This window comes from Trematomus bernacchii, unplaced genomic scaffold (genome assembly GCF_902827165.1).
Source record: "Trematomus bernacchii unplaced genomic scaffold, fTreBer1.1, whole genome shotgun sequence".
NCBI lineage: Eukaryota > Metazoa > Chordata > Actinopteri > Perciformes > Nototheniidae > Trematomus > Trematomus bernacchii.
The window spans coordinates 54,173-75,679 of record NW_022987564.1 but is presented as its reverse complement, the minus strand read 5'-3'; the positions used below and the strand labels follow the sequence as shown (position 1 = coordinate 75,679).

Below are 21,507 nucleotides of genomic sequence, written 5' to 3'. Positions count from 1 at the left end.
GTGTGTGTGTGTGTGTGTGTGTGTGTGTGTGTGGGTGTGGGTGTGTGTGTTCTCAGGTGTGTGTGTGTGTGTGTGTGTGTGTGTGTGTGTGTTCTCAGGTGTGTGTGTTCCCAGGTGTGTGTGTCTGTGTTCTCAGGTGAGTGTGTGTGTGTGTGTGTGTGTGTGTGTGCTCAGGTGTGTGTGTGTGTTCTCAGGTGTGTGTGTGTGTTCTCAGGTGTGTGTGTGTGTTCTCAGGTGTGTGTGTGTGTGTGTGTGTGTGTTCTCAGGTGTGTGTGTGTGTGTGTTCTCAGGTGTGTGTGTGTGTTCTCAGGGTGTGTGTGTGTTCTCAGGTGTGTGTTCTCAGGTGTGTGTGTGTGTTCTCATGTGTGTGTGTGTGTGTGTGTGTGTGTGTGTGTGTGTGTGTGTTCTCAGGTGTGTGTGTGTCTGTGTTCTCAGGTCTGTGTTCTCAGGTGTGTGTGTGTGTGTGTGTTCTCAGGTGTGTGTGTGTTCTCAGGTGTGTGTGTTCTCAGGTGTGTGTGTGTGTTCTCAGGTGTGTGTGTGTGTGTGTGTGTGTGTGTGTGTGTGTGTGTTCTCAGGTGTGTGTGTGTGTGTTCTCAGATGTGTGTGTGCGTTTTCTCAGGTGTGTGTTCTCAGGTCTGTGTGTCTTCTCAGGTGTGTGTTCTCAGGTGTGTGTGTGTGTGTGTGTGTGTGTGTGTGTGTGTGTGTGTGTGTGTGTGTGTGTGTGTGTGTGTGTGTGTATGTGTGTATGTGTGTGTGTGTGTGTGTGTGTTCTCAGGTGTGTGTGTTCCCAGGTGTGTGTGTCTGTGTTCTCAGGTGAGTGTGTGTGTGTGTGTGTGTTTCAGGTGTGTGTGTGTGTGTGTGTGTGTGTTCTCAGGTGTGTGGTGTTCTCAGATGTGTTGTTATCAGGTGCTGTGTGTTCTGTGTTCTCAAGGTGTGTGTGGTGTTTCTTCAGGTGTGTGTGGTCTGTTGTTATTCTCAGGGTTATGTGTCTGTGTTATCTCAGGTGTGTGTGTGTGTGTGCCAGTTGTGTGCAGTGTGTGTGTGTGTGTGTGTTCTCAGGTGTGTGTGTGTGTGTGTGTGTGTTCTCAGATGTGTGTGTGTGTGTGTGTGTATGTGTGTGTGTGTGTGTGTGTTCTCAGGTGTGTGTGTTCCCAGGTGTGTGTGTCTGTGTTGTGTGTGTGTGTGTGTGTGTGTTTTCAGTGTGTTTTTTTTTTGGTTTGTTTTTTTTTTCAGTGTTGTTTTCAGGTGTGTGTGTGTTCTCAGGTGTGTGTGTTCTCAGATGTTGTGTTTCTCAGGTTGTGTGTGTTTGTGTTGTCTGTGTTCTCAGGTGTGTTGGTGTGTTTCTACAGGTAGGTGTGTCTGTGTTCTCAGGTGTTGTGTGTGTGTGTGTTCTCAGGATGTGCTAGTGTTCTCAGGGTGTTGTGTGTTGTGTGTGTGATCTGTTGTGTGTGTGTGTGTGTGTGTGTGTTCTCAGGTGTGTGTGTGTGTGGGTGTGTGTGTGTGTGTGTGTGCCAGGTGTGTGTGTGTGTTCTCAGGTGTGTGTGTGTTCTCAGGTGTGTGTGTGTTCTCAGGTGTGTGTGTGTGTGTGTGTTCTCAGGTGTGTGTGTTCCCAGGTGTGTGTGTTCCCAGGTGTGTGTTCTCAGGTGTGTGTGTCTGTGTTCTCAGGTGTGTGTGTGTTCTCAGGTGTGTGTGTCTGTGTTCTCAGGTATGTGTCTGTGTTCTCAGGTGTGTGTGTGGTGTGTGTGTGTGTTGTGGTGGTGTGTGGTGTGTGTGGTGTGTGGTTCTCAGGTGTGTGTGTGTGTGTGTGTATGTGTGTGTGTGTGTGTGTGTGTGTTCTCAGGTGTGTGTGTTCCCAGGTGTGTGTGTCTGTGTTCTCAGGTGAGTGTGTGTGTGTGTGTGTGTGTGTGTTTTCAGGTGTGTGTGTGTGTTTTCAGGTGTGTGTGTTCTCAGATGTGTGTTCTCAGGTGTGTGTGTGTGTGTTCTCAGGTGTGTGTGTCTGTGTTCTCAGGTATGTGTCTGTGTTCTCAGGTGTGTGTGTGTGTGTGTGTGTGTGTGTGTGTGTGTGTGTTCTCAGGTGTGTGTGTGTGTGTGTGTGTGTGTGTGTGTGTGTGTGTGTGTTCTCAGATGTGTGTGTGTGTGTGTGTATGTGTGTGTGTGTGTGTGTGTGTGTGTTCTCAGGTGTGTGTGTTCCCAGGTGTGTGTGTCTGTGTTGTGTGTGTGTGTGTTTTCAGGTGTGTGTGTGTGTTTTCAGGTGTGTGTGTGTTCTCAGGTGTGTGTGTTCTCAGATGTGTGTTCTCAGGTGTGTGTGTCTGTGTTCTCAGGTGTGTGTGTGTGTTCTCAGGTGTGTGTGTCTGTGTTCTCAGGTGTGTGTGTGTGTGTGTTCTCAGGTATGTGTCTGTGTTCTCAGGTGTGTGTGTGTGTGTGTGTGTGTGTGTGTGTGTTGTGTGTGTGTGTGTGTGTGTGTGTGTTCTCAGGTGTGTGTGTGTGTGTGTGTGTGTGTGTGTGTTCTCAGATGTGTGTGTGTGTGTTCTCAGGTGTGTGTGTGTCTGTGTTCTCAGATCTGTGTTCTCAGGTGTGTGTGTGTGTTCTCAGGTGTGTGTGTGTGTTCTCAGGTGTGTGTGTGTGTGTTCTCAGGTGTGTGTGTGTGTGTGTGTGTTCTCAGGTGTGTGTGTGTGTTCTCAGGTGTGTGTGTTCTCAGATGTGTGTTCTCAGGTGTGTGTGTCTGTGTTCTCAGGTGTGTGTGTGTGTGTTCTCAGGTGTGTGTGTGTGTTCTCAGGTGTGTGTGTTTGTTCTCAGGTGTGTGTGTGTGTGTGTGTGTTAAGGCAGTGGTGTGTGTGCGGACTCGCCTCCCTTATGGGGACATAATGGACACACCAAAGGACAAGTAAAAATCTCAAGGCACACCTATTGTGCAAAATAGCCCTTATAACACGTGTTATCACTCATATCATGTAAAATATCTGTAAATGTGCATAATTATTTACTAATGCCAAATAAAATGTGACAAAGACAACTATATTACTCATGAAATATTTATTAACGAAATATTTCAGAAATTAATTTGAAACTTTATCAAATTAGGCTTCATCAAAGCAGCAACACACTCATTTAAACCAGACAGGTCACAAAATAAAAAATTGTGGAGGATCAGGCTTTGGTGGTCGGCTCCCATCTCGGCGCACAGCTGGGAGAAGAGGCGAGATTTCAGGGGCCTTGATTTGATGTAATTCACCATCTGCACAGCCTGATTCAGCACCTCAGTCAACTCCGGGGCCATGGTTTTGACAACTAATGCCTCTCTATGCAAAATGCAGTGGTTTGTCACGATATGTGGATTTTGTGCTCTCACCTTAGCAATAAATCCTTTCATGCTTGCCGCAGAATCTGTGCAAAGACTGACGCACATATTCCAGGTCAGACTGTTCTCTTTTAAATAGTTATTAGTTACCCTCAATATTTCTTCTCCCGTAGTATGGCTTTCCATTTCTTAGCAGAAGAAAAACGTCTCTTTGATAGAGTCAGCATCAACATATCTGACGTTTGCCAGAAGTTGGGCAGCCCCACTTATGTCAGTAGATTCGTCTATTTGTAGGGAAAATCTGCCGCTCGCCACTGAAGCCATAAGACAGGTAACTTTCATGATACTGTCTGCTGACAGTTTTTTTCCTCTTTTCTTTTGGTGGTGGGTTGTCGGCAGTCTCTGCACTGGTGGTTGGTGGTTTGCTCCGCACAAGAAAGCGCTCCATTTTCCCTCTTGCGTGTTTCTCTGTTTTAATGTTGTCCTTCAGCCTTCGATGTGTCACGGTCTTATAATTCCCACCTGCAACTGCGTTAACAGCGAAATATGGGGTTCTGTGAGGATTTATTTTTAAAGAATTGTTTTTAGGTATAGAGTTTGCCTCTGTATTATGAAATGAGTGCATACAAAGTACTGATATAGTAAATTAAAAAATAATTATTTTTGTGTAGTTGTATATTGCAATAATAACGTATGGTTGTCACAAAATCCCACGGCACACCCGGACTTGCCTCACGGCACACCAGTGTGCCGCGGCACACCGTTTGGGAACCACTGTGTTAAGGTCTGTGTTCTCAGGTGTGTGTGTGTGTGTGTGTGTGTGTGTGTGTGTGTGTGTGTGTGTGTGTGTGTGTGTGTGTGTGTGTGTGTGTGTGTTCTCAGGTGTGTGACGAGGCTCTGTACAGTCTGCGTATCCAGGACAACGGGCGGTTGTTGGCGTGTGGCAGTGAAGGGGGCGGAGCCTCTCTGCTGGAGCTGAGCAGCGGCCTGAGGACCAATCAGAGCAACGACAAGAACCTGCTGGCTGCTGTGAGAACTGCACTTTATCATTATTATTATTATTATTTGTATTTTTAACATTATATTAATATTATTGTTATTATTATTTTTCTCAGGTTACATTATTATTGCATTGATTATAGGCTGAGTGCAAAAGTATTCACCCCCCTTGGCATTTTTCTTGTTTCATTGTTTTAAAACATTTAATTTAATTAGATTTTTGGAGAATTTGTATTATTTGATGTACACAACATGCCTACAACTTTGAAGATGCAAAAAATATTTTTTATTGTGAAACAAACAAGAAATAATAATGAAAAAGAGAAAACATGAGCGTGCATAACTATTCACCCCCCTAAAGTCAATACTTTGTAGAGCCACCTTTTGCAGCAATAACAGCTGCAAGTCTCTTGGGGTATGTGTCTATAAGCTTGGCACATCTTTCCACTGAGATTTGCTTCCATTCTTCTTGGCAAAACTGCTCCAGCTCCTTTAGGTTAGACTGGTTCCGCTCGTGTACAGCCATCTTTAGGTCATACCACAGATTTTCGATTGGATTAAGGTCTGGGCTTTGACTAGGCCACTCCAAAACGTTTACATGTTTCCCCTTAAACCACTCTAGCGTTGCTTTAGCAGTATGCTTTGGGTCATTGTCCTGCTGGAAGGTGAACCTCTGCCCAAGCCTCAAATCTCTGGCAGACTGAAACACAGTTTCCTCAAGTATTTAGCTCCATTCATCACTCCTTCTATCTTGACCAGCTTCCCAGTCCCTGCCGATGAGAAACATCTCCACAACATGATGCTGCCACCACCTTGCTTCACTGTGGGGATGGTGTTCTGAGGGTGATCACAGGTGTTGGGTTTGCGCCAGACATAGCGTTTACCTTGATGGCCAAAAAGTTCAATTTTAGTCTCATCCGACCACAGGACCTTCTTCCACATGTTTGGGGAATCTTCCACATGCCTTTTGGAGAACTCCAAACATGTTTTCTTATTTTGTTTTGCGACTCTTCCATAAAGCCCTGCTCTGTGGAGTGTACGGCTTACTGTGGTCCTATGTACAGATTCTCCTCTCTCTGCTGTGGAGATTACCAGCTCCTTCAGGGTTACCCTCGGCCTCTTTGTTGCCTGATCAATGCTCTCCTTGCACGGTGTGAGAGTTTTGGTGGGCGGCCCTCTCTTGGCAGGTTTGTTGTCGTGGCATATCTTTTCCATTTTAAAATAATGGATTTAATGGTGCTTCGTGATGTTCAAAGTTTGTGAGATGTTTTTATAACCCAACCCTGTCTCATACTTTCCCACAACTTTGTCCCTGACCTGTTTGGAGAGCTCTTTAGTCTTCATGGTGTTGTGTTCTTGCTTAGAAAGGCCACTTGCTGTGGTATGGAAGACGGAGGCCTTCGACAACAGTTGTATAATGATAATTAATTAATATAATAATTAGAGATAATGAGGCACTTGATTTAACACAGGTGAACTTTATTTAAATAACTGTGTGACTCTGAAGGTCTTTGTTTGGGCTAAATAGCAAAGGGGGTGAATACACATGCACACACCACTTTTCAGTTTGACATTTTTTGTTATGTTTTAAAACGTGCTCTTTTTTTCTTTCACTTCACCAATTTTGACTGACTTTGTGTGGGGTCTTGCCCCCCCAAAAATATTATATTATTTTTGGTTTTAATGCAAGAAAATAGGAAAAATGGCAAGGGGGGTGAATACTTTCGCAAGGCACTGTATATATAATGAAAATAGAACCCTACCCACTGTCAGGATTTCAGACCCTCTGCCTGTGCTCTTCCCTGTTTAGGGGCTGTTTGTTTGGATTGTTTACTTTAGGGTCTTCACGACCTCTGTATTAATTTGTGTCCCCCCCCCCGCCCCCCACCTCAGATGCTGGAGCGGGAGACCAAGAGGGAGAGAGTTCTGGAGGCCCGGCAGAGGGAGGTGCGTCTGAAGGAGAAGAGCCGCTCTGAGGAGGAGGGGGGGGGGGTCCGTCTGAAGGAGAAGAGCCGCTCTGAGGAGGAGGGGGGGGGGGCAGGACGGAGAGGAGAGTCCTGAACAGCTGATCAGCCGGGCGGAGACACACTTCTACAGCCTCACCGAGAGGGGGGGGGTGAGACACACACACACACACAAACACATGCACATACATACACACACACACACACATACACACACACACACACACACACACACACACATACACACACACACACAACACACACACACACATACACATACACACACACACACACACACATACACATACATACACACATACACACACACATACACACACACACACACACAAACACACATACACACATACACACACACACACATACACACATACACACACACAAACACACACACACACATACACACACACACATACACACACACACATACACATACATACACACATACACACACATACACACACACACATACACACACACATACACACACACATACACAGAGACACACACAAACACACACACACATATACACACACACACATACACACACACACACACACATACACACACATACACACACACAAACACACACACATACACACACACAAACACACATATACACCACACACACACACACACACACACACACACACACACACACACACACACACACACACACACACACACACACACACACACACACACACACACACACACACACACACACACACACACTGATTCAGAATAACAGAGACATTAATGATTGTATGTTTCCAGGAGAAAGACGTCTGTGAAGAAAAGGAGGAGAAGGAAGACTAAAAATATATTCATTCAAAATGTCATTTGTTTTAATGTTCAATAACGAAATAAAGAGTGAGGTTCAAAACGTTGTTGTTAAGTATTATTTTGTAATAGCACCCTTACTCCATGTTTAATGGTACGTCCCGTTGTGACGTCATAAGCATGATAAGCACGGAGCGCTATATGTATCATGTTGATTACGCAGCACTGCTGGTTCATGGCCTGAATAAATGGATGAGAGAAGAAAAATTACTGCGCATACTTTATTAGCTCAACAGGTTATGGGCCCAGGCAAATTGGACTCATGTTAGTTTTCCGGAAGAAGTGTAACGCGAAGTATTACACGGAACTTCTTCAAACTATGTGGACCAATAAGTAAAGAAGTGGCGGAAGTTATTACACGTGACGTATTACGTGAGAACCCAATGCTAACAAGCTAGTTTAGCAAGCTAATCGCTGTGCTAACAAGATGGCAAGCAGAGCAACGGGAGTTTTCGCGCCACAGCTTTTGTTCGATGGAACCGACGATAAGTATGACCTTTGGGAAACAAGATTCTTAGGCTGCCTACATATCCTGAAATTAAAAGAAACTGTTCTCCATGAACCCACTGGAAACAGTCCTGAACAGCTAGCAGAAGACAGGAAAAAGAATGCTGATTGCTATGCTGAGCTAATAAGACTGATAGATGATAAAAGCCTATCACTGATAAGACACGATGCCGCTGATGATGGCAGGAAGGCTCTAAGAATATTGAAAGAACATTATTCTGGAAAAAGTAAACCACGGATAATAAACCTCTACACGTCGTTGACCAAGCTACACATGACAAACAGCGAAAGTGTTACCGACTACCTTATACGGGCGGAGAACATTATCACGGCTTCGAGGGAAACGGGTGAGACCATGAGCGACGGACTCATAATCGCCATGATAATAGGAGGACTACCAGACACCTTTAAGCCACTGGCTGTTCATGTAACGCAGAATGAAGATAACGTTACATTCATAGACTTTAAAAGGAGACTGCGTGTATACGAAGAGGCAGAAAAATGTAAGATAAAGAAACCACAGATAACGTGATGAAAACTAATGTTCGACAAAGCAGAGTGTCTGCTAACAATAGAAAAGAAGAAGATGCTAACGTTATATGCTACAAATGTGGAATAAGAGGGCATAAGGCAAGAACATGTTACAGAAAAGTGTGGTGTGGTTACTGCAAAAATAACACGAAGAATCCCTGTGCAAGAAAAAAGGGGACAAGATGGTGTCAGAGGAGGAAAACAGCAAACAAGACTAATTCTTCAAGGCAAAGCACACGAAGAGCGGGAGACCTCCAGACAACGTAGAGATGAGAGGCATCATGGTGGACGCTGGAGCAACATCCCACATCGTGAACGATATTGAAAAGTTTGACAGCTTTGATGACTCATTCCTTTCAGGGACACATTCAGTGGAGTTAGCTGACGGGACCAAATGCAGCAGAATAGCACAACGCAGATGAACAGCGATCGTGTATCTGCTAGACAACTGGACGACAGCACAGAGCAGAGCTACGGGATACACTGTACATACCTTCATACCCACATGACATCTTCTCTGTGGCAAGAGCGGCAAATGGAGGAGCGACAATCACCTTCAAGAAAGGAGAAAGCCATATGGTTACCAAGGACAGTAGCAGATTTGACCTCCACGAGAGTGGACATTTGTATTACTTGCCAACTGTTACAGAGAATGTTGAAAAATGTAAAGGGTGTCATGATATGCAAACTTGGCATGAGATTTTGGGTCATTGCAACTATGAAGATGTACAGAAATTACAAAGTGTAGTGACAGGCATGGAGATAAAAGGAACAGCAGTTAAGCCTACTCAGTTATGTGAAGTGTGTACACAGGGAATTCCCACAGACTAGAAATAGGGAGCCAGACAGAAAGGCTGAGAAACCCTTAGAGCTAGTACATACTGATTTAACTGGTCCCATGTCAACACTGAGCAGAGAAGGCCACAGATATGCACAGTCATTTACAGATGACTATTCAGGCACCGTGATGGTATATTTTCTGAAGTCAAAAAGTGATACAGTGCAAGCCACAGAAAGGTTCTTGGCAGACATAGCACCTTATGGAGAAGTCAAGTGTATTCGTTCAGACAACGGCACTGAGTTTACAAGCCGAGACTTTCAGGCACTCTTAACTAAAAATAGGATTAGACATGAAACGTCTGCACCCTATTCACCACACCAAAATGGTACAGCAGAGAGAAGCTGGCGAACTCTCTATGATATGAGCAGATGCTTATTGATAGAGAGTGGGTTACCAGACAAGCTATGGAACTACGCTATGCAGACTGCAGCTTTTGTAAGAAACAGGTGCTACAGCAGGCGCACAAAGAAAACGCCATACGAGTTGTTCACAGGCAAAGAGCCAAATGTATCCAAACTGCAAACATTTGGTACAACATGTTTTGCTTACAAACAAGAAAAAGGGAAGCTAGACTCTAGATGTGAGCAAGGGGTTTTCATTGGCTATGATAAAAACAGCCCAGCTTATCTGGTGTATTACCCAGAAACAGAGAGGGTGCAAAAGCACAGGTTGGGGAAATTCACAACCAAAAGCGCAAAAGAAAAGGAAACACAAACATCTGAATCACACATAGAATGTGGTCATGAGGATGCACACTCCAGGGCCATAGGCAATGATATACATGTGGAAAATGTATCAAGTCATGGTATTCAGATTTGTGTGCCTGAGACTTTACTTGAAGAGACTGAATGTACACAGCCGAGTAAAGCCACAGAGACTGTAACCAAAAGGTATCCACGGAGAAACAAAAGGAGACCAACTCATCTACAGGATTTTGAGACTGAGGATGCAGAGGACAAAGCACAAACATGCATGGACTTTTGCTACAGAGCAGTCTGTGATATCCCTCAAACCTACAATGATGCCATAGTGTCGGCAAAGTCAAGGCAGTGGAAGAATGCCATGGACGAGGAGATGCGATCTCTGGAGGAGAACCAGACCTTCCACCTCACCAGTGGCGGCGCCAGGGTATGGCTGGGGTAGGCTACAGCCATACCAAGAAATGGCTTAGCCCCACCTTAGCCCCACCATGAAAAGTGATGCAAATTCAATTAAATAATAAGCGAAATGCTAAATGTTGAGAACACGGATTGCGAAAATATACGGGTCGTGTCCACAGCACACAAACTGATCCTGCTGTAACAACAAGTGCACGTTACTGATGCAATATGGTTGAGACCATTCGGGCTTATGCTATAAGAGGGGTGCAAGGAATAGTCTAAGTAGTGGGGGAGTTTTATACACTAAAGGTGTGGAAATTCTCTGGCGTTATAATATCAGCGCGGCTGCGGTCAGATCAAAATGCCTCCGAATGCAATTTGAATAGACCTGACCTACAGCCAATCAGAGCAACGCAACGTTGGATCTGCGTCATGCCTTATTGATTGAGATCAATCGAAACCGCCATTCAGTATCCCCATTGGATCTTCAACGTGTACTATCATACGTCACGTTCACAGTGATCCCTTTTTATTTACTACAAGACAAATGTGCCGTTTTATTTCATACAGTTCCATTTTGATTGAGACAGGGAAATAATCTAAACCTCACGCGTGGCGTTTCACTGTCAAGGGGGGCGATATAGCGTGTATGTAATTACATTGCAAATACTGACTTGAGCCCCACCACTGTATGGGTTAGCCCTACCATAGATTACCCAACAAAAATGCTCTGGCGCCGCCACTGCACCTCACCCAGTTGCCACCAGGTAAAAAGGCAGTGGGGGGAAGATGGGTCTATGCACTCAAAGGTGACATTGATGGATCAGATAAATACAAGGCAAGATTTGTAGCAAAAGGCTACAGTCAAAAACCAGGAACAGACTACAAAGAGACATTTTCTCCCACAGCTGATATGACAAGTGTAAGAGTACTCGTGCAGAAAGCAGCACAAGAGGGACTCATTTTACACCAGATGGACGTTAAGACAGCCTATTTGCATGCACCCATTGATTGTGAAATCTATATGGAGCAACCAGAAGGCTATGAAGAAAAGTCAATAACCGGGGAAAACCTAGTTTGTAAGTTACAAAAGTCTCTCTATGGCCTTAAGCAATCAGGTAGAAACTGGAATGCTATATTACACACATGTCTGAGTGAGAATGGTTTCATACAGAATCCAGCTGATCATTGTGTGTATACAAGAGAGAAACATGATGAAAAGGTCATCATGATTGTATGGGTTGACGATCTGATCATAGCAGCAAGCAACAAAAATGTATGCAAAGATTATGCTTTCTGACAGGTTTAAAATGAAGGACCTGGGAAAGTTGAAACATTTCCTGGGAATTGATTTTTACCAAACAGAAGGTGAAGTTAAAATGTCTCAAAAGAAATATATAGGCAAAATCCTAGAGAGGTTCGAAATGCAGGATTGCAAGGCCAGGGGGACCCCATGTGAGCCGAAACTTCAACAAACAGATGATTCTGAAAAATGGACAGACCCAACTAAATACAGAGAGGCAGTGGGAAGTTTAATTTACTTGTCCACATGTACTAGACCAGATATAGGTGTTGTGGTCAGTAAACTGTCTCAGCACTTGGCTGAACCAACAGAGGAACATTGGAACTCAGTAAAACATGTGTTAGATATCTAAAATAATATTTTTTTTAAATAAGCTTTTTTTTAATGAAGTCATTTTGTTCTAACACCAGGTCACTAATATTTATATATTTATATATTCTGATATTTATATATTTGTGTATTCAGATATTTATATATTTATATATTTGTGTATTCATATATATCTATCAGACCCTGCTGAAGTGTTCTCTGCGGTTTGGAATGGGGCCCTTTTAACAGATCTGTGGTCTGACGCAGCAGGCAACGTAAAGTCCTGACGTAGGCACGTTTACGTCTGACGTAAACACGCTGTGCTTGGAACCCGGAAGTGCTCTCGCAGTGTTTACATCCTCTCTTTGTTCCGAGACGAGACAACAACAACAACATGTCCAAGAGACGCTGCAGATCCGGGACCAGCAGGAAAACTGATCAGACCCGGAGCACCGGGACCCGCGAGGAGACTAGGAGCACCGGGACCCGGACCCGCAGAACCAGGACCGGATCCAGGACCCCCGATGAGACTCGGTCCCTGCGGGCTCTGGTGCAGCACGCGCTCTCTGCGGTCGCTGCGGAGGTGCTGCTGCTGCTGGAGGAGCGCGTGCTGCTGGAGGAGCGTGTGCTGCTGGAGGAGCCCGTGCTGCTGGAGGAGCCCGTGCTGCAGGAGCTGAAGCAGCGGGTCACGGAGAGAATCACCGCCGCTGTGGAGATCATCTTCTCCGGGTTCAGATCCTCCAGAGGACCGGAGGGACCTCCAGGCACCGCTCCGGGTCAAAGTAACAATACTTACTTATTAACGTTATTGTGTGTGTGTGTGTGTGTGTGTGTGTGTGTGTGTGTGTGTGTGTGTGTGTGTGTGTGTGTGTGTGTGTGTGTGTGTGTGTGTGTGTGTGTGTGTGTGTGTGTGTGTGTGTGTGTGTGTGTGTGTGTGTGTGTGTGTGTGTGTGTGTGTGTGTGATTGATTGATTGATTGATTGATTGAAAAGTTTATTAACAGCTTGTATATTGGGTACAGTACAGTACAGCTCAAAACATACAATTGTTAAGGGGATGCAGACCAGAGAAAGACTTTCGTCTTGTTTACATCAGGGTCCCCCCATTTCCAATTCATCATATCATTTAAGACATATAAGACATATTTGACATACAGATGGCTTATTTACAATTTACATACAGGTGGTTTTTTACATACAGATGGCTTATTTACAATTTTCATTTTAGATTTCGTTCTAATACATCCTAACCGGACATTTAAGACATACCAAGTCTACAGATGTGTGTGTGTGTGTGTGTGTGTGTGTGTGTGTGTTTCCGTTAGCCGGTAAATACCGGAAAACAAATTGATATGATTCGATATTAAACAAACTAATTATAGTAGATCAACTACATTATTCAAAAGTGTACAGTAATTTACAAAAACACGGGAATAATAAACGGAGCGCTCTCTCCCTCTCCTGACAGCCCGCCAGTATCATGCAGCTCGCTGATCCAGTAATGAGTGACCCGACAGTAAAACTAAACATATCTATAACTAGTTTAGGTAGTTTTTAAAATAGCTACGTGTGATGTTCTAACCTGAAGTGTGTTTTGCTCCGCTCACCGCTGCATGTGATCATGCAGAGATGCGTGTCGACTCGTCAGCAGCAGCTGATCTCTCTCTCCCGTCAGATTAGACTTCACTCGTGTTTATGTCCATATCGATATCGATAGCTAGTTCTAGCTAATGATATGACTACCTGCTTATTAAAAGACACCTCAACAATAAGCGTCACTATGCAACCGGGTGAGGCCACAAAGTATAGCGCAGCATTATGCATTTGTTTACATGCCCAACGCTGTGTGTGTCCGTCAGGAAACACGCTGTTGACAAGTAGTTCCAGCAAACATCCACTGATAAATTGCGATGTTAACAACCTCATGATAACCTCATATTTTTTTAACTTAGGATCATACCTGTGTTTAGTCTAGAAAAAGGTTAATGTGTGCATTTTATTATAAAGTTGTGTATATTTACAGACTGTTGCAAAAACTAAGAAGCTTATAAACATCAGGTTTAAAACTAAAAGAGCTTTACAAAAAAGTAACACAATGAAAGATGTTTGGAGTTTTATTTGAGTTCTTAATTTACATTTTTTGTCTAAGAGATGCTGATTTGAAACCGTTGTTACATACAGTTGCGGCATTTCCTGTTTCTGCCGGAGAGAGGGGAGTTTGTCCCAAAGCTTGCCGCTGTATTTACTCCCTCCATCTGACAGGAGGGAGCCTCATTCAGCTGCGAGTGTGGCTACAGACGGAGTTCACTCCGTCACGGAGGGGTAGGGTCGAGGGAGTGGTTTGGGATTGGGCCTTCTTGTCCGTCACATACTCTTCTTGTCTGTGTGGGTGTGTGTGGTTCCAGGTGTGTTTGGTTCCAGGTGTGTGTGGTTCCAGGTGTGTGTGGCTCCAGGTGTGTTTGGTTCCAGCTGTGTGTGGTTCCAGCTGTGTGTGGTTCCAGGTGTGTTTGGTTCCAGGTGTGTTTGGTTCCAGGCAGGGCTCTCGACTAACTTTTTTCACCATCCTCCCGGAACCGTCCCGAAATACAATCTAATAGCGCGTTTCCACTACAGCGCGGAGCACGGTTTAAGAGGGCTGTGACGTCAGCGGCCCGTCTTTGGTTGCGTTTCCACTTGGCCTAGTACCGGCCGGCGGGTCCTAATTCACAGTTTTTCTGGCCTCATAAAATCGCGGGTCTAGGGCCAGAGACAACGAGGCTGAGTCAGGCTGAGTATGCTAAACTAGAGAGAGCATCGCTGGCAAGGGGGCTACAACTACAACAAGATGGACATATTTGACCGTGATTTAATAGTAATACACGTTTCAAAATGATGCCGAAGTAACAACATACTGATACCGGTTAGTAAAAACCATGAATTAATGCTTTGTCAAGTCTGCAGACAGACGGCAGGCGAAAAACCTTTTAAAATGCGTGTTTTCTAAATGGAGATTGGCTAAGCTAACGCAGTATATGCTCCGACCGTCCACACTCACAACAACGGCCTATACAGACATAAATAAAGCAGCGACTGTATTCACCATGACACAGGCAGTCTGTGGTTTGTACTTGTTTAACTTTTGTCTAGTTTCTGAACAGATATGAGGAGCTGTGAGCTCTGAGTGCTAACAGCTAACGGCTGTGTTGTTTTTCTGGGGTTCTCATTGAAGATCACGTCACGGCTCCGCCTACACTGCGTTACTATAGATACTACCCCAGTTCCTAAACTGTAATGGAAATGCGCCATAAAGTGAGCCAGTCCTAACGAGGCCCAGCCATACCGAGCGGGGCCGAGCGAGGCCGTGTAGTGGAAACGCGCCATAAGCCGTCCCGAAATTAAAGGTAGGGGTAGGTAAGTTTGAGAAACCGGCTCGCGATACACTTTTTGTTATATTCCATGGAATGCTCTTAACATCCCGATAGCAATGAATATCTTAAGTGTTTTGACAAAGAATCCATAAAAAAATGTCATCTGTGGAAGCTGTAATACTGTAAAAAGTACGACCAATCATTTTAGCCGGCCCGGCTAAAATAACTGGATGGCCTACCTGCCTGTCAGCCTTCCATCTGTGCACAAACTTATCTCGTGCCCTCATTGGTCATGTGCGCGTTCGTGTGTGTTGGAGGAGGGGCTCTGTAAGGAAGTGGCAGATTTTCTCCGGTTGTGTATTTTCAAATTCTAGCGATCTCGAGCCGGTTTCTCAAACTTACCTACCCTACCTTTAATGTGGACCGTCCCTGAATTTAAAAATATTTTTGTTATATTTAAAATGTTTTTCTACATTATCATTAGTTAAAATCATTCAAAGTGACCTTTAACATAAATAAAACATCATACAAATCATTAGATGATAATTAATCAACCTTTTATTTGAGTAAATCAGTCAAACACAGAAACAAAGGCCAAATATATTTTTTAAAACACACAAATGAGAAAGTTACTCTAATATTGAATCAAGTCCCATCCGATTGACAAAAACATCCAACACTCTGTCCTGAAGACAGAAGACAGAAGACAGAGTAACCACTAATCAGGATGACAGTCTGTAACACAGTCAGGAGACCTTTACAAACCGCCCGCCCCCTCGCACACAGACGGGAGAGAGAGCTCTCGTCTGGATTGGAAAGATCGAAAATACATCATAGACGCATTTTGTAGTCTTATTGCATATTAGAAACAGAGTTGGGGAAACTAAAACTGCAATATAATGTTCATGTAGCAGTAATACACATGAAGTATGTTTTAATACAGTACACATGAAGTATGTTTTAATACAGTACACATGAAGTATGTTTTAATACAGTACACATGAAGTATGTTTTAATACAGTACATATGAAGTATGTTTTAATACAGTACACATGAAGTATGTTTTAATACAGTACACTATGAAGTATGTTTTAATACAGTACATATGAAGTATGTTTTGAATACAGTACAATGAAGTATGTTTTAATACAGTACATATGAAGTATGTTTTAATACAGTACACATGAAGTATGTTTTAATACAGTACACATGAAGTATGTTTTAATACAGTACATATGAAGTATGTTTTAATACAGTACATATGAAGTATGTTTTAATACAGTACACATGAAGTATGTTTTAATACAGTACATATGAAGTATGTTTTAATACAGTACACATGAAGTATGTTTTAATACAGTACACATGAAGTATGTTTTAATACAGTACATATGAAGTATGTTTTAATACAGTACACATGAAGTATGTTTTAATACAGTACACATGACATGAAGTATGTTTTAATACAGTACATATGAAGTATGTTTTAATACAGTACACATGAAGTATGTTTTAATACAGTACATATGAAGTATGTTTGAATACAGTACACATGAAGTATGTTTTAATACAGTACATATGAAGTATGTTTTAATACAGTACACATGAAGTATGTTTTAATACAGTACACATGAAGTATGTTTTAATACAGTACATATGAAGTATGTTTGAATACAGTACACATGAAGTATGTTTTAATACAGTACATATGAAGTATGTTTTAATACAATACACATGAAGTATGTTTTAATACAGTACACATGAAGTATGTTTTAAAACAGTACACATGAAGTATGTTTTAAAACAGTACATATGAAGTATGTTTTAAAACAGTACATATGAAGTATGTTTTAATACAGTACACATGAAGTATGTTTTAAAACAGTACATATGAAGTATGTTTTAATACAGTACATATGAAGTATGTTTTAATACAGTACATATGAAGTATGTTTTAAATGTCTCCAGTACCGATAAAAAGTCAGATAACGTCAGAGCTTAACGGTACCACTGTCTTTAATAATTCCGGCCCGAGGCCCGTTTAATACCGGGGCTCGGTACCCATCCCTACATGGGGAGAGGTACCCATCCCTACATGGGGAGAGGTACAGCATATTGCTGAGGACTATACGATGGAGAGTTCTCATCTCAGCCCTATTACCCACGGGGGATGAAGAGGAGACGCTCCAGGGTTCTGCTGTGCGTTTTCCTGATGTAAAGAATTGCAGAATTCATCCACGGGATGCCAGTGTACACACTCAACCCGCCAAATACACACACTCAGTACATGTGTGTGTGTGTGTGTGTGTGTGTGTGTGTGTGTGTGTGTGTGTGTGTGTGTGTGTGTGTGTGTGTGTGTGTGTGTGTGTGTGTGTGTGTGTGTGTGTGTGTGTGTGTGTGTGTGTGTGTGTGTGTGTGTGTGTGTGTGTGTGTGTGTGTGTGTGTGTGTGTGTGTGTGTGTGTGTGTGTGTGTGTGTGTGTGTGTGTGTGTGTGTGTGTGTGTGTGTGTGTGTGTGTGTGTCGCAGTTTGCTAAATGTTTTGTGTGTTTATGTTGACAAGGAGGTTTAATAACTGTGTGCTACACAAAACGTGCAGTCAGTTTCATTTTCATCGCCATTTGTATTCGAGTTAGCAGGGTATTTTTATTTTAACTCTCGTCCCAAAATTATTTTTTATCCTCCCCGACCCTATTTCTTCCGACGACGGGACGTCCTTAAGCTCGAGCCCTGGTTCCAGGTGTGTTTGGTTCCCGGTGTGTGTGGTCTCAGGTGTGTGTGGTTCCAGGTGTGTGTGGTCTCAGGTGTGTTTGGGTCCAGGTGTGTGTGGTTCCAGGTGTGTGTGGTCTCAGGTGTGTGTGGTCTCAGGTGTGTTTGGGTCCAGGTGTGTGTGGTTCCAGGTGTGTGTGGTCTCAGGTGTGCTTGGTTCCAGGTGTGTGTGGTTCCAGGTGTGTGTGGTTCCAGGTGTGTGTGGTTCCAGGTGTGTTTGGTTCCAGGTGTGTTTGGTTCCAGGTGTGTGTGGTTCCAGGTGCGTTTGGTTCCAGGTGTGAGGCTCAGAGCATTCAGGGTCTCACTGTCCAGCTGCATGTACACATATATATAATATATTAAAACTAGGGCTGTCAAGTTAACGCGTTAATAACGAGTTAATGCAAAACATTTTCAACGCCACAAATTATTTTAACGTTCGATTAACGCATGTGTATTTGTCCTCGGCCCGCCCCGTAGTTTCAGAGCCCAAAGGCTTCACGTTGTTGTTGTTGTTAGTTGGATGGTGGAGGACGAGGGGCTGCGTTAGATCATTCGGATCGCATCCAACGTGTCGACTGCACATCACAGCGCATTATTTTGACCCACAGTGGAAACTTCAGTTCATGCTTTGACTGTTATGAAGACAGAGCAGCGGCATTTCGCCAACAACTGTAAACATATAAATAAATAAATAAATATTCCTCTAAGGTGCATTTAGAACAGATAAAAAATGTGCGATTAAAGGTGGGGTAGGTAAGTTTGAGAAACCGGCTCGAGATACACTTTTTGTTATATTCCATGGAATGCTCTTAACATCCTGATAGCAATGAATATCTGAAGTGCTTTGACAAAGAATCCATAAAAAGAATTTAATCTGTGGAAGCCGTGGTACTGTAAAAAGCACGACCAATCATCTGAGCCGGCCCGGCTAAAATAACTGGATGGCCTACCTGCCTGTCAGCCTTCCATCTGTGCACAAACTTATCTCGTGCCCTCATTGGTCATGTGCGCGTTCGTGTGTGTTGGAGGAGGGGCTCTGTAAGGAAGTGGCAGATTTTTTCCGGTTGTGTATTTTCAAATTCTAGCGATCTCGAGCCGGTTTCTCAAACGTACCTACCCTACCTTTAACTATGGACATCACGCGATTAATCGCGATTAAATATTTTAATCGACTGACAGCCCTAATTAACGTGTGTCTCTGTCTCTGCAGCGTTATCTGTCTCTGGAGATCAGCTGAGTGTCTCAGTGGAACCCGGAACCTCCTGCAGACCAGAACCAGGACCTGAGCCGGACCTCCACCCGGCCCCCGGGGAGGAAGGGGAGGATGAAGAGGCTGAAGAGGGGGAGGAGGAAGAGGAAGAGGGGGAGGAGGAAGAGGCGTCTCTCTGCTGCAGAGTCTGCGGGAAGTCGTTTGACAGGAAAGGGTTCCTGATGAAGCACGCTGAGTCTCACCTGAAGGAGGCGCCGTGGCTCTGTGGTCTCTGTGGAGCGGGCTCAGAGTCCAGCGCCGGGCTGAAGGTCCACCTGCAGACGCACCGGGACCGGAGCAGAACCTGCGACGTCTGCGGGAAGAAGTTCCCTTCGATCCGAGCGCAGGAGACGCACCGCCGGCTGCACACCGGAGAGAAACCCTTCAGATGCTCCGTCTGCGGGAAGGACTTCAACCAGAAGGGCAACATGGTGACTCACATGCGCACTCACAGCGAGGAGAAACCCTTCGGATGCTCCGCCTGCAGGAAGCAGTTCAGCCAAGCCGCATCTCTGGAGCGACACATGCAGGTTCATGTTGATGTTGAGAAGATTGGAGAGAAACCCTTTAGCTGCTCCGTCTGCGAGGCTGCGTTCAGTAAGAGCGCCGAGCTGAGGCGGCACCGCCTGAGCCACGAGGCCCGCGGTCCGCCGGTCCAGAGCCCCAGCAGGAAGCCCAGTCTGAAGCCCAGTCTCACGCCCTCTCACCGCTGCAGGGTCTGCGGCAGCGCCTTCCACAACAAGGGGAACTTCATGCGTCACGCAGAGACTCACCTCCACGAAACCCCGGGGCTCTGTGGGGTCTGCGGCGAGACCTCGGAGACCCCGGAGAGTCTGCAGATCCACATCCAGAGCCACAGGAAGACCAGCAAGATCTGCGACATCTGCGGCATGGCCTTCAGGGACATGGAGATCCACATGAGGACTCACTCGGGACAGAAGCCCTTCAGCTGCTCAGACTGCGGGAAAGACTTCCCCAGGAAAGGCTCTCTGGAGAGACACATGAAGCTGCACGCCGGCGAGCGGCCGTACATCTGCGAGTTCTGCGGGAAGACCTTCGTGGAGAACACGGTCCTGAAGAGACACATCAAGAGCCACACGGGGGGGAAACCCCGCATCTACGCCTGCGATGTCTGCGGCAAGAAGTTCACCATGAGCCAACACCTGGATGTGCACAAGAGGATCCACACCGGGGAGAAACCCTACACCTGCAGGGTCTGTGGGAAGAGCTTCCGGCAGATCGGGAACCTGGACTCGCACTCGAGGATCCACACGGGAGAGAAGCCCTTCATCTGCAGCCTCTGCGGGAAACGCTTCCGGCAGAAGATTTCTCTGGAGACACACGAGCGCTTCCACAAGAAGGAGAAACCCTTCGGCTGCTCGCTGTGCAGCAAAGGCTTCGTGCAGAAGATCGACCTGAAGAGACACATGCTGACGCACACGGGGGAGAAACCCTACAGCTGCTCCCTCTGTGGGAAGAGCTACCAGGAGAAACGCTCCGTGGACTCGCACATGAAGGTGCACGCCGCCGAGAGGGAGACACTGGGGGGGGGAGTGGGCGAGAGAGTGGGGGAGAGACAGACGGAGAGAGTGGGGGAGACGCGACAGGAAGCAGCAAACACCGACTTCATCCAGCTGTGACGAGCAGACACACCTGGAGACAGAGTTTAACACCTGGAGACAGAGTTTAACACCTGGAGACTGAGTTTAACACCTGGAGACAGAGTTTAACACCTGGAGACTGAGTTTAACACCTGGAGACTGAGTTTAACACCTGGAGACAGAGTTTAACACCTGGAGACTGAGTTTAACACCTGGAGACAGACTGAGTTTAACACCTGGAGACAGACTGAGTTTAACACCTGGAGACTGAGTTTAACACCTGGAGACTGAGTTTAACACCTGAGTTTAACAACTGGAGACAGACTGAGTTTAACACCTGGAGACAGACTGAGTTTAACACCTGGAGAAGAGTCCAGATGTTCGGTTTAAAGGATCTTAAAGCGTTTTTCTTGCAGACCCTGAACTCGTTACCCATCATTCATCACTTCCTGTACAAGTTATTGTTTATCTTTACTGTTGAATATTTCCGAGAGCATCGAGATAACGAAGTTGTTTAATAATAAACTAAAGTCAAAAAAACATTTGAGATTTCTTGTGTGGTTTCTTCTGAAAGAAGAGTCTCTACGTTAGCAACACTGAAGACCATAGAGAGCTACGTTAGCAACACTGAAGACCATAGAGAGCTACGTTAGCAACACTGAAGACCATAGAGAGCTACGTTAGCAACACTGAAGACCATAGAGAGCTACGTTAGCAACACTGAAGACCATAGAGGGGACAAGGCTTTCATATTCTCCTTGATGAGGCTCGGGGGGGGGGCTCGTTGATGAGGCTGAGGGTCAGTGGGGGGGGGGGCTCGTTTAGGAGGCTGAGGGTCAGTGGGGGGGGG

General features: G+C 45.0%; 2 protein-coding genes across 2 annotated transcripts; both read left to right on the top strand.

The window, feature by feature from the left end:
• Positions 1 to 4,180: 4,180 nt before the first annotated feature.
• On the top strand, positions 4,181 to 7,165 carry LOC117478305 (dynein intermediate chain 2, axonemal-like; the record flags this gene model as incomplete). The annotated part of the gene is given in 3 exon segments (XM_034125300.1): positions 4,181 to 4,327; positions 6,191 to 6,413; positions 7,057 to 7,165. Coding segments are annotated over 2 exon segments (315 nt in total), but the record flags the coding sequence as incomplete, so codon positions are not given.
• Positions 7,166 to 12,061: 4,896 nt separating this feature from the next.
• Positions 12,062 to 21,199, top strand: LOC117478415 (zinc finger protein 260-like). The gene is made up of 2 exons (XM_034125461.1): positions 12,062 to 12,495; positions 19,018 to 21,199. Exons 1-2 carry the CDS (start codon positions 12,108 to 12,110, stop codon positions 20,694 to 20,696), a joined length of 2,067 nt encoding a protein of 688 aa, XP_033981352.1. The 5' UTR covers positions 12,062 to 12,107; the 3' UTR covers positions 20,697 to 21,199.
• Positions 21,200 to 21,507: the final 308 nt, after the last annotated feature.

Bases quoted from the DNA above. Each gene is read 5' to 3' on its own strand.
- LOC117478415 (XM_034125461.1), top strand. From the start codon at position 12,108: ATGTCCAAGAGACGCTGCAGATCCGGGACCAGCAGGAAAACTGATCAG. The intron at 12,496-19,017 runs GTAACAATACTT...CTGTCTCTGCAG, and splicing joins AGGCACCGCTCCGGGTCAAA to CGTTATCTGTCTCTGGAGAT.